Raw genomic sequence first — 17,229 nt, 5'->3', positions numbered from 1 at the left:
TCATCTCCGTCAAATGTTAAAGCCCTTTTCGGCGTTTGAAAATTGATACTATATTCAAATATTCATGTGAGAAAACGGATCTTAAAGTGTCGACCCCTTCACGAAAAGGTGCCTACCGTAAATTTCGTAAGCATAACGGTACGGGTACAGTAATAGCATAACAGTGTGAACATTTCGTAACAAGAGCTGTCCGTAAGAAAGCACGCTCGACTTTTCTCAGTGCTTGACTGAATTAGAGCTTTGCCAGTAAAAACTTTATAAAACTTTAACAAAAAAACGTCTAAGTTAAAAAGGGGCATAACTATCAAAATTCAAATTATGGGTATTGTTTCTCCTGGTGTAGACTTTGATAGTAAATAACTGTTTTAAATTTTAAGTCAATAGCTTTGATATAACAGATATTTGACTTTATAAAAAACTCTAACCAACGGCGACGCCGACGCCGAGGCGAGTGCAATAGCTCTATTTTTTTCTTCGAAAAGTCGAACTAAAAACGTAATAGTGTTACCGAATCTGGAAACAGTCGATGCTCGATCAAAATTGTAAAACAGTTTGGACACACGATGATGATTGCTTGACAAATGCCTACTTTAAAAAATCTGTGTAAACCTTTGTGCTCTCATTGAAGCTAGAACCTTTGAGGCAGGTGCAGTAATACCATACCCATTTGTCTCTCGCTTCAGTTTGTTTTGTTTAGCGTCATGTATTGAATGCTTTTAGTTTTTGTATGCTTCATTTGTTTTCTTAGCCTGCTAACTGTTTGTACTTTTTATAGGCGTTTTACCTACTCCTGACACAAAAATGACGTTTAAGACTGGGAAGTAAGTTTAAGACACATTATGTAAACTTTCGGGACTGGATGGAACATAATTATTTTAATGGTAGGACAAGATGTTGTAATTATACGATTTAGGTTTTCTAAGACAGATAAAAAGTTGAGAAGCCAACTTCTGAATACATCACATTCAAAAAGAAAATGTTGGCAATCGGATGACTACACGTTGATCTTCCCATTCTTAAAGGATGAAGACTTACCTTCGTTCGAGCACGATCTAAAAACGGATTTATTCAATGAGAAGTCATCAAGCGGCGACTAATTATCCAGGCAAAAGACACAACCCAGAGCGGAAATATATCTAATTGATTAAATTATTGGATATCTCGGACACAAATGTATTCGTTTACCTCCATTTCATGCCAGCCTGAGCTATGAACTAATGGATAGAATATTTTGCGTGTATAAGTAGCACCTATATATATAAGTAGCACCGGTCAATCCTTCCATCACTCATGCGCGTAGCGTGGCATACTTGGTTACTCGGCTGAGTAACATTTAATATCCAAAAATAGTTGTCTTGGTCCTTGACTTTGTTAGAATTTTTGTGACGGCAGACTGCTGTTGCTCTATTATCAAAATTTCTGCTATTGACCATAAGAATAATCTTCTTAATGGCAATTGTCCATCACTAGTAAGATTTAGAAGGATAAACGTCTGTATCTGTTACAACTATGAATTCCCAAGCATTATTTCCTTATTCGCTACCCTCCAACAAAAACAAATTATCTGTCCCATAATCAAAGAGAATCAACGGAAGCAAAAAGAACAGAATGATTCATAAATTAATATTTAGGTTTTGTTATTCGCATTGCCATAGTATAACACTCAACTTCAGTCATATATACATGTAATATCAGTTCAATAATCTCTACATGGAAAACATACGGAAAACATACGGTTATGAATATACTTTCCGGGTCATTATTATGCTGCAAGGCACTTACTAAATTCTACTTCATTCCGTCGTGGGAGAGGGTAGTATAAAGAAACCAAGTTTCTACATCTTCGTATGCCCTGACACCCATTTCCCAAAATTTATTGCCGAAAAAAAAAATCATTAATCGAAATTATTCAAACGCCCGAAATAATTACATCCTACACTTCAATACCTTTGAAATACATCGATTTCTTTAAAACTAAGATACACATATGTAATAAATGCTCATAACCTACTAATGTAGTCTACACATTTCCTTAATTACCGTTTCGTGTTTATATATAGATTTTATATTTCAGACTCAACATCTGTAACAAGACTTTTGTCTTTGTTTCGTTATTTACTTGATTTCCGAGAACGTAGAGATACATTTCACGGACATTAATTTGTAAGTTTTGAAAATCAATGTTCATGGCAAGGACGATTGTGATATTAAAATGCGACATACAACATGCAACATGCAAACATGCAACAGATGGCAAACAATTTTTTAGCTTTTAGTAATTACATTTGTCTAGAAATCAATATAGTGCTTATAACATTTTCCTATAAAGTGAATTTACCGTAAATGTACTTAAAGAATGAAATAAGAATTTGTGAAATAGTTTCATCGTTGTGTCTGTTTTGAAATCTGGCATAAGTCGAAGTTTGTCCTCAGCAGTCTGATCAGTTCCTATGCAGTTTAGAGTATTTACTGCAAGATGATTTGCATATTATAACATGTGTGCACACAAGTGTATTTTATTCAAGAATTGAATGCTGTTTTCTGTGTGATTATACGGGTATAAACCACACTGGGACTTCTTGCAAATTCATGAATCGCGCTAGCGATTCTTGGTTGATTAGCAAGAAGTCTTCCAGTGTGGTTCATACCCATATAAACACACAACATTTTACGACAGATTGCTACAACAATAACTGATTTGCTTTCCAGGAGTATCAGAAAATCTAAATAAATGTCAAGATATCGATCTTTTGGTGATCTTATAACAGAACTGTTGAGTCAAACAGACCCTCCCACGTACAACTATAATTCGTCTTCCGATAAAAATACAGTTCTGGTTTTTATTTGAAACATTTTTGACTCCAGTGAAAATTTATACTGTCGTGCCAAATCAATTGTGATCTTTGACGTCAGAAAAAATAGTTAAAGCTATAACTGAATATTCTTTTCGAAAGTTCTGGCATCCAATTTTGAAAGACTTTTTGGAACGAGGCCAATTTGTTCATGTTTTGGGTGAAGGTTAAGAACGTCAGATTACGAGTGCAATCTCGCGGAATGGGCTGTCTTTGATATTACTACTGCTACTGTTTATGCGAAAATTAACGCTTTTGTCTTTCCACCTAAAATGTTTAGTGGATACAAATTTTGTATACAACAAATAGTTTTAGAAAACGAGCTCAGGTTGCTTAATTTGTGAATAACTAAAATAAATAGACAGCCTAGTCCAAGTCCTTTCAAATTGCCAGTCCAAACCCCTCTCCCCGATCCCGATTTGTAACGTTCAGCATCTTATATAGACCTTTCTTTACGTGTGTGAATATTTTGTTCAAAACTGAAAAAGCATAGTTTAAGGTAGAAAAGTCACCAGAAGCCATCCTTTCTATCTGTTATTTGTTTGCGTTAAAATTTCTACGTGGGAGGCTCCCCGGACCCAACAAGAGGAGGAAATTCCTCTCCTCCACACTCTCCTCTTGGGTAAGATCTAAACTGATCACGCTACGCCCCTGCCGTCACTTATTGTTTATTCCAAACAGAGATTTAGGATTTCCCGAGGCAGTCCTTAACTGATCGGAAAATGGCTTGGTGGACAGCGTGTTTTTTTTTTCACGGGGTTGAAAGATGTTTTCGTCCTTTGTTGAAAAACATGTGGTACGGCCATTCTACTCATTTGAAATTGCCTGTTGGTGAGCTCTGTAAACAGCACAATATTTTACTGTATTGTCTTCTTGAGCAATGCATCCCGCATAATTCAACATTGCGACATTGTAGTGTGCTAAAAGACGCATGGAGGCTCGCACAGCAGGATTATCAAATGGAACATGTAGGTGAATTTGTGATCAAACAGGAGCTTGCAAGTGTATTCCATCATGCTTTGGAAAAGTCTACTACGACTTATGTGGCTATAATGAAATTCAGAGATTCCGGATATTTATTCCAAAAACGAGTCACGTGTTTGTCGACATTTAAGATCTGTCCGAGGAATGTGTTCAAATAAGCATTCGTTCAAGGTGCCATAAAATTAAGACATAGGTACGGAAGTTGTTGCAATATACAGCAAAAGGAAACTCCGTGAAAGGAATTTTCCAAGTGATGTCCGACAAAAATTGCTTTCTTTTCTGCTCTTTGATTTCTTCCCTGTCTTATGAAACTGACGGTGTAGGCTATCGTATTCTCCGTGAAGGGTCTCACGAACTTTTATTTCCACTTTGTTCTCTCTTTAACCACTCTCTTCAGCAATGTGTAGCCCCAGATTCTTGGAAGAAAGCTCATGTATGTGCTGTCTTCAAGAAAGGTGATCCAGCTCCTGTTAATAATTACCACCCTATCTCGCTTCTTTGTTGTACTGAAAAGGTTTTTTGAAAGAATTGTGTTTAAACACACTTACAACCATCTACTCGATGCGCACTTTATTTCTCTTTATCAGTCTGGTTTCATGCCAGGGGACTTTACAGTTAACCAGCTTGCTTTTCTCTATGATATTTTCTGCAAAGCCCTTGATGACGGACTTGAAGTTAGGGCGGTCTTTTTCGATATCAGCAAAGCCTTTGACAGGGTGTGGCACCAGGGCCTCTTAATAAAACTCCAAAATGCCTGTGTCTCAGGGAATTTTTTAAAATGAATCACCAACTATCTGTCTGGACGGCGTCAACGTGTTGTTCTTCCTGGTACTTCTTCATCCTGGGCATATACTGCTGCTGGGGTTCCCTAGGGATCGATATTGGCCCCCCTTTTGCCTTAATATTTATAAATGATATCGTTCTTGATCTTGGTAGTCATATTCCCCTTTTTGCAGATGACACTAGTCTTTATATCATTGTTGACTTTCCGGTCCCAGCTGCGGAGCTTCTGCAATCGGGCATTCTGAAAATCATGTCATGGGCTGATCAATGGCTTGTAGATTTCAATCCTTCAAAGTCAGAATCACTTCTTATATCCAGAAAAACAACTCAGCTGCTTCATCCTGCTCTTACCATGTATTGCCAAGTGATTCCGGAAGTGTCACATCATAAACATCTTGGACTCATACTCACTAATGACTGTTCTTGGCATGAACATATCAACTAAATCACTGAAAAAGCCTGGACATGAGTGCACATTATGTGTAAATTGAAAATGACTCTCGACAGGAAATCCCTTGAAACGATATATACTTCGTTTGTTCGCCCTATTTTAGAGTATGCCGACGTTATCTGTACAGCTTTTGAAAAGGATCAGTTGGACAAAATTCAGAATGAATGTGCGCGAATTGTGACAGGAGCAACTAGACTGGTATCCTTAGAAAATCTCCAACGCGAAACCCATTGGAAATCACTTGAAAACAGGAGAAGAGACCACAGATTGATTTTATTTTATAAAATGAAAAATGGACTGACTCCGGAGTATCTACAACAGCTAATTCCTCCGTCAGCAGGAGCTTCAACTCAATACAATCTTCGTAATCCCGATTTTATACGACCGGTATACTCGCGCACTTCACAGTACTTCAACTCATTCTTACCTGCTACCACATGTGATTGGAACAATTTGTCTACTGAAACCCGAAATGCGCCAACTTTGACTAGCTTCAAGAATATTATGAAAAATGACGTTAATAAAACTCCAAAATTCTATTACATTGGCAATAGAAGAGCCCAGGTCCTTCACGCAGGACTTCGGACGAAGTACAGTAGCTTGAATTATCACTTGTTTCTACGTAATATTATTCAATCCCCTATCTGTCAGTGCGGTGAAGTAGAAAACAGTCACCACTTCTTATTTGTATGTAGAGCTTATGACAACTGTCGCACCTCACTTCTGGCCAGTCTTGTCCCTATCACTAGAAATATTTGTGAAACTACCCTGCTCTTTGGTGACGACTCATTATCTGATGACGATAACATAGAACTATTTGCAGCTGTCCAAAAGTATATTCTTGACACTGGAAGGTTCACTAATAATTAACATTGACTTCCATTGACTTTCTTGATTTGGAACTATTAAAATATTTTAGAAACAAAAATTCATATTCTAATGTTCATAATATGACCAAACTTCAATTTGAAAGAAAGATTTTTTTTAGCCAAATCTGTAGGCATGCTGCTTTAATACTATTAAAGCTATATGATTTATGTATTTAAATGCATTACTTATGGAACACTCCTCACAAACTTGTGTAAGTATAAGTAGTGTGCAATTACAAAAGCTTCACATTATAAGCACATCTAATATTATATATATTTCTATACATATTGATCTACACTGTATCTAATAATTGTTAACTACTATATTATGGGATTTGTGTTCTGTTGAGCTACCATCCTTTATACACTGGAGCTACATACAAGCTGGCACATGCATTACTGTACCATGCGCCGGCTCATTTTAGAACACCTCCAATAATAGGCAGAATGAGTGTTTACAGGTCTTGTATTTTCTCTTAAATAAATTACAGCAGAAAAAAAAACAGTTCCCATTATGTACTATATAAGGAAAACGAAAGTTAATTTATCAAAACAAAATTTACATCAATATCTCTGAAATATTCATACAAATTGAAAATACCTTTGAGAATGTAAATTATTTCCATTGTTTAGGCTTTTCGATGCATCATTCTTAACCCATTTAATATCCATAAAAATTAACAACCTTTTAGAACCCTATAATATAAATTTACCAAGTGAATTAGACCGTGACTATAGTTGCACCCTGAACAACCTGACGTCGGTTTCGTGTTGTTGCATTAGGGTTAGAAATTTTTCCCTGTATTATGAGCGCTCTTGCTTGAATGCTAAATGTAAAGTCAAAAACCCCATGAGCAAAATGTCCTCCTTGGCCTTTTAGACACTAATTGTCCACAAATTTACTTTTACACAATTACACTTTGCAATCGTCCGCTACAACATGCGAACGGTTATCCACGGTACTGTTTATTGGGATAGGGCTGATCAATAAGTTCTCAAACAGTAATTAGTTTAGTTTATACCTATTTATCTTAGCTCGATTGTGATGAAAGCTTAAGCTTATTTGAACCACTACTGAGTCCGTTTCCTGGAACAACCGGCACTGGTGTCATATGGCTCGGCGGGGCTCAAAGTCATGACCCTTGAATTGAACGATATTGGATATTACTTAAAGATTACCTGAACAGGGTGAGCTGTTAATATAGATGGATGGTTCGGTGTGCGGACACTTTATCTACTTGGTAAAATTACACCACACTTGGTCAGAAGCATCCTTTTATGGACATTTCTCCAGCTTGTTATAAAACATTTTCGTTTGACTGCACCAAAGGGCTGCAAGAATAAATATACGAGAAAAAAAAAACCCGCATTATTATAATGCTTATTTTCAGCCATTAGAAAGTTAATAGTGTATGTTTGATTTTGTCAAGTTTCATTTAAATAAAATTCACATTGAACAATATTTCACTGTGGTGAAGAGCTTTTCGCGTATAGAGAATGACAAATAGTGTGTAAATTTTTTTATCATATGGTAAAATAAATGAATAGGTCCTTATGTTCCATTGCGACAGATTGAAAAATTATTTACGTGTTTATACATATATCCATTACAGGCAGAAAAGTTGTCGATATCGAGAAAGAGTGCACCGAACAATCTACTATTTTGTATAAAAGTCATTTCTGACAACTGAACGGTGATACACTAAATTCGCATACACACTGAAGCGATAATTAAGCGATTCCTAAATATATTCCTCGGAGTTTGTTACTAAAACACGGCTACCTCGACGTCATTTCGGCCTATTATATCAGTTACACGCAACGTAACATAATTCACTTGGACTACGTTCTATGTCCTTGTGAAATTATTACACATTAAGACCCCAAATTAATATAGTTCTGCTATGTTCTACCTCTTAAGTCTGATTAACCACGGCTTAACGTTTAGATGCTTGGATAGGTAAAAATGAGACTAACGCCCGTTTCGGTTTGGTTCAATTCTCTGCGCATCCATGGTTTGATAATATTTAGTTCATACTAATTTATTTTAGCTTCAAGCTTATTTGAACCACTCTGGAGTCCGCTTCATGGAAAAACCAGCACTGGTGTCACAGGAGAAGGCGTGGTCGTGACCTCAATGGAGCTCGAAACCACACGACCCCCAGGTTGAGCGACAGACACCTAACCACAAGACCACCGCTCCCACCTTTTTCTTTTTTATATAAAATTGCGTTTACTAAATTTTGAACGATCCTCGCGTGAAGTTATGTAGGTCGATAGTCAAGGTGTACAAGCTGATCGATTGTCAACAAAAGAGTTTACTATAATACTATGATCACTGTAATACCTTAAAAGGATTTAAATGTTTAATAATCGTATAACGACGTTACAAACCCTCTCGGGAATGAAAAGTATTGAATTTATTGCATTTACTTTCGGTTTCGTTTTTACAAAATGGAATTTGATAGCAAGGTAGGTGACTACAATTTGTATTATCTTAAGTTAACGTCATTCGATAGTTTAATGTTTATAGGTCATAGGTTTGTCCGGGTCGTCCATAGCAGTAGTCTAACATAACCTATTCACACGTTATCAGTTTTCATTATTAAATAAGTTTATCAGTAGTGCCTCATTGAGATGACATCGGACATCCGCAGTGGTCTCCCTTTACAGTGTTATGTATAGAAGTATTCTCTCAGGTTTAAAGCGACTAACCCATACATCGTGGTGTCAGATTTAAAAAAAATCTAACTTCTGCTATATTCACCTATATGCTGCATATTCGATGTTTTAACAATGTATTTTTCATCAAATTCTGTTGAAAATCGTTGTTTTCCTAATAAATTAATTTAAGATACAATTTCTGATAAGGGTTTCCCAGGAAGTCAGTACACTTAATACGTTTACGTTCTCGTTGGCCTGGAGCGGTTACGGTATTCGTATTATACTTTTTCGCCCAGACACATTAAATTTTTTATTTAATTTTTTTTCTTCAATACAATTCAATGCAGTAAATGTAGTTCTAACCTGTCACAATTGACACGTAATTATGTCTAAATGCACTCCACCTTTAACATGATCTAATGTTTTTTAAAGCTTTTCTGTAATATTTTTAAACCTATACCGGTTTGTTTTTTAAGTTTCATAACAATCTTACAATTCACTTTAATAAAAGCATTGCCTGGCCATAATCTTAGGATTGGTTTTATACCAATTAGTACCAATTTTATTAGAAACCAGAGAAAAACAAACTTACACAAAGTATGTAATGCAAACTGAAACAAATGGGGATCGAACTCCCGACGAAAAAGGTATAATACGAATACCGTAACCGCTCGGCTAACGGAGAATCACTGACTAAATCGTAAACTTAGTGTATGTTATTGTTTTGTTTTCACTTCTTAACGCCATACTGTGCGCTATCTATAATACGGTTTAAAGGTGAGCGATGTTTGTGTTTTTCTTTAATAACGGAACGGTCCGTTATTTGGGTAGTATTATTCAGTACGATAGTGGTTCTTGCCTAACTAAGGCAAAGTAAATCATGCTGACTTCCCTAATCGGTAGACGGGTATATAAATTGAACCATCAAACTACATCATGCGAACTTTTGGTTTGCTGCTCACGTGATGATAGCGTCTAAAAGTACTGTCGCGTCTCGTTCTATATTAATAAATGTTTACAAAATAATTTGTTTTGGGTTTAACCCCGTTTATCAACAGTACGGCGGGCTTTACAAAATAAAGCATAAAGCGTTGTAACGGTTTATAAAAGTTCATGAGTAAAACTGCAAAAAACTCTAATGTTCTCGTAATTCTGAAAACTATAAACTGGTCAGTCATTATGTTTCATGTAAATATATGAAACAGTGGCTGCATTTTGCCTTTCGGTGATAAATTATTTTAAAAATTACAAATCACAATGTGTGGCTTAGTCGCTTTAGATGCGAAAACTTAAATCGCATTTTCACCATTTGATACTAGATTTTAGTTATCTAAATTGTTTTCAGCCTTTTAATAGATTTAAAGCTACTGTGGCTGATAAAATTTAAAAAAATTGAATTTCTTTTTAACGGTCATATGATTTTTACGTAGTATTTGTAAAGGAGCGCTAGAGGGTGGGAGATAATCGCAACGACATGACACATGACAATGTAACGCGACATTCGACACAAGAGTTGATACTGCAACATGATGCGCGGCAATGCGATGCGACATACGATAACCGAACACAGGACAGTCACAGGAAAGGTCGCGGTAAATATGCAGTGTTGCATTACGATGTGGTGTGTCACGTTACACTGTCATGTGTCATACCGTGTGTCGCGTCGCTTTGTTGTGTTATATCATTTGTCACGTTGAATGTGCATCGCATTCAACGAGCGAATCATAAAACTGAACACGACACCCGTAACGACATGAGAATGCGACACAACAAGGCGAAATGACAGGCGACATTATATTACAGTTCGATAACTGAACGACACAAGACATTTCCACAACATTTGCACGATAAATAATGCTATGTATTGCGTCGCATTGTGAATCATTGTCGTGTGTTATGTCGGTTATCAAGAGTTTTGTGCGTCGCTATTAGGATGAGAATGAGACGCACGATATTTGATACGATAGTCGATACGAGACATGACATTTATGGTTCGACACAGGGCATCGCGACATTTCGTGCTAAGGCGCGGCACACGAAAGTGCGACAACGCGATTGTATGGTGCGTCGCATTTTCGTGCATGCGTCGCAATATTGACTGTCGTATTGAGAGTCGCGTGCGTCGTCGTGTCTCTTGTCTGTGTCGCGTTGAGTGTCGTGCGTCACACAGCATTCAGTTTAGCACTATCCCGTACCATACTGTATATAGTAGACAAAATTTTATTTGATTGTTCAAAACATATTTCAGGTTTACTTAGTTATTTTTGTCTTATGTCGTATCACGTGCACGATATCAGAGAAGGCAGTCACTGGCGACCAAACGTGTTCAATTGACGGGGAATGCACGGAGAAAACAGACATGTATTCACGCATAGTTCCGACGGTAAGCTTGTTTTATGCCCCCATATTTATGTTGGAGGGTATGTAGCGTTGCTGCTGTCCGCATGTCCCGAAATCTTGTGTGTCCAACTCCTCGTACACTGTTAGCCTGATTTGCTTAAAACTTTCACACATGAACAAGCTTGATGTGCTGATATCATAAAAGAAGGAACTTTTGCTTTGACTATTTTACCGCTCTTATGGCCCTTTGATAATTTTGCTATATAGAGAAAAATCTTGCGGCGGGTCCAACTCCTCAAAATTATTGAAATGATATGCTTGAACGTTTCACATATGAAGGACCTTGATGTAAAGATGACCATAAATAATGGACTGTTTTCTGTGGCTATTTTATCTAGAATTATGGCCCTTTCTTACTTTTACATAATAGGTCATATTGAAGAAATCTTGCGTGTTCAAGTCCTCGTACATTTTCAAAGGACTGTATTCAAAGTTGCTCAGATGCACAACCTTATCTGAATACACAGATCTGTGAATTTTTATTATTACAACAGTGCAATGAATATTCTTATAACATTACTAAACTCAAGAACGTAAGCTGACATCCTTGCTTCGTTTGAGGCTGATCTGATATGTCCAGATATGTTTACATTGTGCTTTCACAGTTCCAGCATTCATATGAGCAGATATCCTAAATGTAGTGATTTATTCCAAACTGTAACACCTAATCATTTACACTTATGTTCACTGAGTGCTTAATACATGCTTGATTTTCACTGGAGATATGATTTTTGCTATTCTGGTTGCCCATCCATGATAGAGTAATTCTAGCATATTAAAGTATAAAAACAAACACACTAAGCTTAGGGAATTATATAAGAACTGTTTTATATATATATATTTTTTAAGACAGCCAGGCTTTACTTTCATGCAGCTTTTGCGATGAACTAGTAGACTTTAGAGTAAGTAAATCCCAGTATTTTTGATGATCTCACTTAAAGATGTATACTGCTCATCTTTCATTGAAATATTTTTTATTTAGATATTTACTTCAAATACATCAGTTATATTTAACTTCACCAAATATATAGATAAATTGTCTATTATAGGGTCTATTTAGCTAAATTCATAACCAAATGTCATGCAGTAACAGCTGACTGTGTAAAAAAAATTCCAGTTTTTTTTTGTGGTAGTACACATTTATACTGTTTTCAGCTGTACATGTATACAGTGTGTACTATTTTTAACAAAATTCATAGCAGTGTTAATACACATAATTGTTTATTCTATGTTTACATAGACTACTGGTAGTATTTTTTGCATGTTTTCAAATATGAAATTTGGGTCTAGTATACCTTTAAATGTTGATAGTTTTCCATTTCTTTAAAAACAAATCAGCGGAGTTCAGTATAACATGTATGTATGTCATTGGAAATAACACAGGAAGAGAAAACAAGAACCAAATATCACTATTCATAGTAGAATTGCGGAAAAAATCACACATTTTCGATGGTGTGATGAAAATTCAGTTTTAAAATGAAACGAGGTTCTATCTTCCGCGCACCTTGCGAACAGTCGTGCAATTCCTTGAAGACGCGGCGGGTATGAAATTCGAATCACGAAATTTACTCTTCGTTGCTACTGGTAACTTGGTTGGACCAGTCTTTGCAATTATGTTTCAGACTAACACTGGCTCTTCATTAATGAAAACATTTGACAATAATATATATCAGTGGTAAAAGTTTGTTACCCGACCGCAGTAAGCTCACTGAATTCTATTTTTGTTAAAGAATAACCCTAATTCATCCGAATGTATCGGGTAATTAGTAGACGTCCATACAATGTAAGCTCGTTGGGCTTAATATGCCTACGTCAGGGCAAAATATGTAGAGCACAAAATGTTTTCTCTAAAAGGTTTAGTGCAAATAAAGCCAAAATAAATGTAAATCAAGCCACAGTAAAGCCAAAATGCAAAAAAGCCCATACGTTAACACTTACACTATGTATTTATATAAGGAGCTACCGGCGGAGACGCAGGAAGTTTTGCACACGATCGCCACTCTGGAGATGTACAGAGCTCAGAGAGAAGTTGCCAACTACCTGGAACTCGCGTATCTACAGCTTGCTGACCACCCGGAACAAGCAAAAGAGGTATACACGCTACTATATAGCATTTATTAAGAAATACTAAGAACACTGCAACCCTTGTAGAGGTATCACTGCTTGAAAATTTGTATACAAACTTAGACACAAGCTTGAAAGAAAATACATTTCTATCGAAAGTAAATATTTCGCCTGCAAAATTGCTGTTGGTATATGTCTTACCATAGTCTATTTGGATTTCTAGTTTACCAAGAAAGGATAAGCATGCCAATTCTATCGTACCTTCATTCGATGGTAAGCCACTAATTGAAAAAAGTTGAAATATATAGCTTAATAATTCCAGGTCCGCCTCACGGCACACTCCGCTCGAACTCAGCACCTGATGACGTCAGGGTTGATGAAGAAGTTCACAGTAACAGCAGCCCATATTGTCAATACGATGATACCCATGATCCTCGACGCTGTAGTTGAGCTCCAGGTAACATATTAGCCTGTTTATATTGGCGGGAATATAACCTCTGTGTTTTTACAGATAAAGTGACATTTTTCAATATTTTCCATGCACTCGCATTTAGAAATTAATGAATTATCTAAAAAAAAGAAGTGGGAAAAAGAACTAACCACGTGAAAGTATGTAGAGAAAACCTCTTTTGTTTATTATCATGGAATGAAGCAACGCTTTTCAGCTTTCCACTTATTTATGTAGACAGTTTTCTCTAAAAATGTCACATATCCAGTTATTATCTGGCAATTAGTATTATCTACGTGTTATCCAGATAATTAAGTTAACAGGACAAAACTGTCTGTTAGTGCCCACTTCTGCCATCCACATATTCGTATAAATAAGTGGTTATTGTAAAAGTTTTCATAATATCCAGTTAATATTCGTACCCAAATTGGCGATTAACGGTTAGACTTTTCGTCCCCCATACGGAATTGTCACGATATAGAATATTGAAACGGGCAGAAAATGTATAGGCGGCCGGGTAGCTCAGTCGGTAGAGCATTGGAACGGTACCGGTATTCCGCGGCCCATGGTTCGAGTCCCGGTCTGGCTGCACATCTTCCTCATCCTGCGACATTTGGTGCCCAACGTGGTGCCGTGACGGCATTACACTGGGTAGTCTCCGACGCCTGTAATTGCTTGATTTATAAAGTACCCGCTGAAATTCGAGGTCGAATTTCATAATGGTGAGGAAATATGTCACGGTACAGAACTTGAATACTGAAACGGGGAGAAAACGTGTAGGCGATCGGGTAGCTCAGGCGGTAGATTTCCGGAACGGTATTCCGAGGCCCCGGGTTCGAGTCTCGGTCTAGCTTTACATTTTTCTCACCCTTAGACAGAATGAATGGGTATATATCCACCTTATCCCCTATCACCACCCCTAATGGTTTGTGGCTAGATAGGATTTGGAATTATAAATGTGCATAATTGTTGTGCCCCTTCATGTATTTTTATGTATTTTCATTTATTCCTTAATGATAGGGGACGATTACGGGATATTGCCAATTATAACTGACTAATTGACAAAAATCAAGATACCTAGTTAAGTGAATATGTAGATGGCAGTAGTGGGCACTAACAGGCAGTTTTGTCCTGTTAAGATACTTAAGTGGATAACAAGCAGTTTTGTCACTTTGTCACCATTCTTTTCGAAACACTGATGTATACTTACTAAATAACCAAGACCTTCGCGTTGTTTCTCGACTGATTTACCACGGTTTAGAGTTTATATGCTAAACTTCATTCATCTGAGCAGTCACGAATAGGGCGCCAGGCGTCATAACGTCATAACGTTCTCTCAACTGTCGGCGTTTCAACCAGTCTTTATCACAGAATATAAAAGATGTAGCTGGCAAATATCGAGCCATGTAAGAATGTTGCTTCAGTAATGTCAAAACGTACAACTTAACAAAAATATTTTAAAAACGCTTTTTGAATTTTTGATTTTTAAACGTTATATAATGCTGTTGGGAAACAGTACAAATAAACTTACAAAATATGTGCATTATATATTTGAATGTTTTCAGAGTGCAGCAGTTGTAAAACAAATTTTTGGTCAGATCATTAAAATAGCAGAAGAAATGAAAACGGAGACCGAGACTACTCAGCAACGGTAAGATCAATGTACAAGATACAATGAATGTTACAGGCACCGATTGCCGAGTATTTAAATAAACATAAAGGTAGGGGATACCCTAAAACCTTGACATACGTTCAAAGTAACCTGGTAACTGATATTTTGATAAATCACTAATTAAAGTTATGTATGACGTCTTTGATTCATCACGAACTCATAATTTACTGATGTATTCAGATGTTTTAATGGTAAAGCGTTTTGATACTTACAGCTATATGAAAATTCAGACCGAAGTTCAGAAGAATATGGCCAGTGTTACCAGTAGGAATAAGAAGGTAGTTAGCGAGAAGGAACGAATCCGTGTAGAAATGGAACGTGAAAAACAACTTGCTAAAGCGGCTAAACTGGCTCAGGAGGAACTGGATGAAGAAAAACAGAAAATGGAGGAAGAGCTGACGGTTCTAAAGTCAAACAGAGATAAATGGATGGAACAAGCAGGTTAAGATTTGTCACTCTTGATTAAAAACAAATCAATTTTAAAATCTGTATGTTCTGAAAAAAGTGAAAAAAAAGCAAAATTTCAACATCGAATATTTACATTCACTATATATTTTGTTTGGAAAGAAAAATAAGCGTTTATTTTCATATAAACAACATTGGCGTAACGATATTATAGATGGCCCTTTCCTCGAGATTGCACGCACAATATAACGTCATCTACAAAGAAATAGGGACAAAAACGCATCGTTCGAACAACTCTTTCAAAATTGGACACCAAAATTTCAAGAACAGTAAATTATAACTAAAACTACTTTTCTGACATTTAACATCAGTATTGATTACACAGGACTATATGAATTTTCACCTGGATTTAACGACATTTTTAAAGAAATCCAGGAACTGTATTTTTATTGGAAGGCGAATTGGCCAACAGTTGAACAGGGGCTGGTCTTTTTGTTCCTTGTAAATGAATGCTATTTTAATGCGTTTAAACAGGTATAAACCTCATTGGGACTTCTTGCACATATCCAACGCACAAAAGTGGCGTTTAATTCTTTAACAGAAATACAAAAAAGCCAAAATTCACTCACTGTTAAGTTAAATTTACAAAATTATATCCTTCTTTTTGGGTTTTGGATTTGCACCCAATGTCAATCCTTTACCGTTCCAATCACTCAATATCACCTAAGACTGTTTTCATCGATCTATCTATCGATTTATCTGTTGATCTGTCTATCTATTTGTCTATCTGTATTGTCTTGAGCGGCAAGCCACAGAAATAGTTAGTAGAAAATAGAAAGAAATCGGACAAAATAAAAGGGAAAGGAAAAAAAACCAGGAAATAAAAGCCAAGTTATGGTGAAGCATTGAACTGCTCAAAGGCTGGAAGGAAGGAAATGACTCGTAGAAGATTATTAGTCCATTGGGGAATACAAAAAATGAATGTAATAGAGATTGACATGTAAGACAGTGGATGAAAATGGCGTGAAAACTTTGTTAGGGATAAAATAGCCTTTCACGGGAATTGCAGCCAGATAATTTGAGATTTGATACATAAGTGAAAGTCGGAAGGCAATGCGCCGGAGATCTAACCTGTGCCGTTTTCGACTGTGTAGCGTGTCAGTTACACTGGGAGTGCGGTCATTGAAAGGCTCCCATGTTGTCTGTTTGGGTTTGTGTGTAACTGCGGAGCTATATTCCAACTATGGTCTGACGAGGGTCTGATATACCACTGACTTAAAGGATTATTAGTTCACCTTAATTGTCATGCGAAGGAAACTAGTTTGAGAGCGTTTAAAATATCCACGCCAAGGTGTTTTGCCGAGGTGACAGCTTCTAGAAGTGTATTGTGCTTGTAGTTTTGATTGTGAGGAAAGATGATGTTCCCTTCTTGTGGCGTGGGTGACTTGATACTATGGGGAACTGAATTCCATATCCCAGGCCAACTCTCACTGTCCTAGTATTTTAAGATAATTTTGGAAGTTATTTGATTGTCTGACAGAGGAAAGTGACATGTATATTGTAGTGTAATTGCCGAGTAACTTGATATATGTGCAATTTAAAAGGACTTTTTCATGGCTCACATCATCAAATGTTTT

The 17,229-nt window shown here is 36.6% G+C and overlaps 2 protein-coding genes across 2 annotated transcripts in view; one reads left to right on the top strand and one right to left on the bottom strand.

The window, feature by feature from the left end:
• LOC123546647 (uncharacterized) overlaps positions 1 to 6,691 on the bottom strand; it is a 135,578-nt gene extending 128,887 nt beyond the window's left edge. Inside the window, exon 1 of the mRNA XM_053550960.1 lies at positions 6,541 to 6,691. The gene's annotated coding sequence lies outside the window, so the exon portion shown is untranslated. The remainder of the gene's footprint in view (positions 1 to 6,540) is intronic.
• A 1,481-nt stretch (positions 6,692 to 8,172) lies between these two features.
• On the top strand, positions 8,173 to 15,645 carry LOC128559662 (uncharacterized). The gene is made up of 6 exons (XM_053551984.1): positions 8,173 to 8,411; positions 10,852 to 10,986; positions 12,960 to 13,094; positions 13,390 to 13,524; positions 15,081 to 15,166; positions 15,402 to 15,645. The coding sequence occupies exons 1-6, from the start codon at positions 8,394 to 8,396 to the stop codon at positions 15,631 to 15,633; spliced, it is 741 nt and encodes a 246-aa protein (XP_053407959.1). The 5' UTR covers positions 8,173 to 8,393; the 3' UTR covers positions 15,634 to 15,645.
• Positions 15,646 to 17,229: the final 1,584 nt, after the last annotated feature.

The sequence above is a fragment of the Mercenaria mercenaria genome, chromosome 9 (assembly GCF_021730395.1).
Source record: "Mercenaria mercenaria strain notata chromosome 9, MADL_Memer_1, whole genome shotgun sequence".
Lineage (NCBI taxonomy): Eukaryota > Metazoa > Mollusca > Bivalvia > Venerida > Veneridae > Mercenaria > Mercenaria mercenaria.
The sequence above is the reverse complement of the archived record's forward strand: the minus strand, read 5'-3'. Positions and strand labels throughout refer to the sequence as shown.

What these genes read in the sequence shown, in the direction of transcription:
- LOC128559662 (XM_053551984.1), top strand. An exon ending in ATTCACGCATAGTTCCGACG is followed by an intron (nt 10,987 to 12,959) that starts GTAAGCTTGTTT and finishes TATTTATATAAG; the next exon opens with GAGCTACCGGCGGAGACGCA. An exon ending in ACGCTGTAGTTGAGCTCCAG is followed by an intron (nt 13,525 to 15,080) that starts GTAACATATTAG and finishes GAATGTTTTCAG; the next exon opens with AGTGCAGCAGTTGTAAAACA.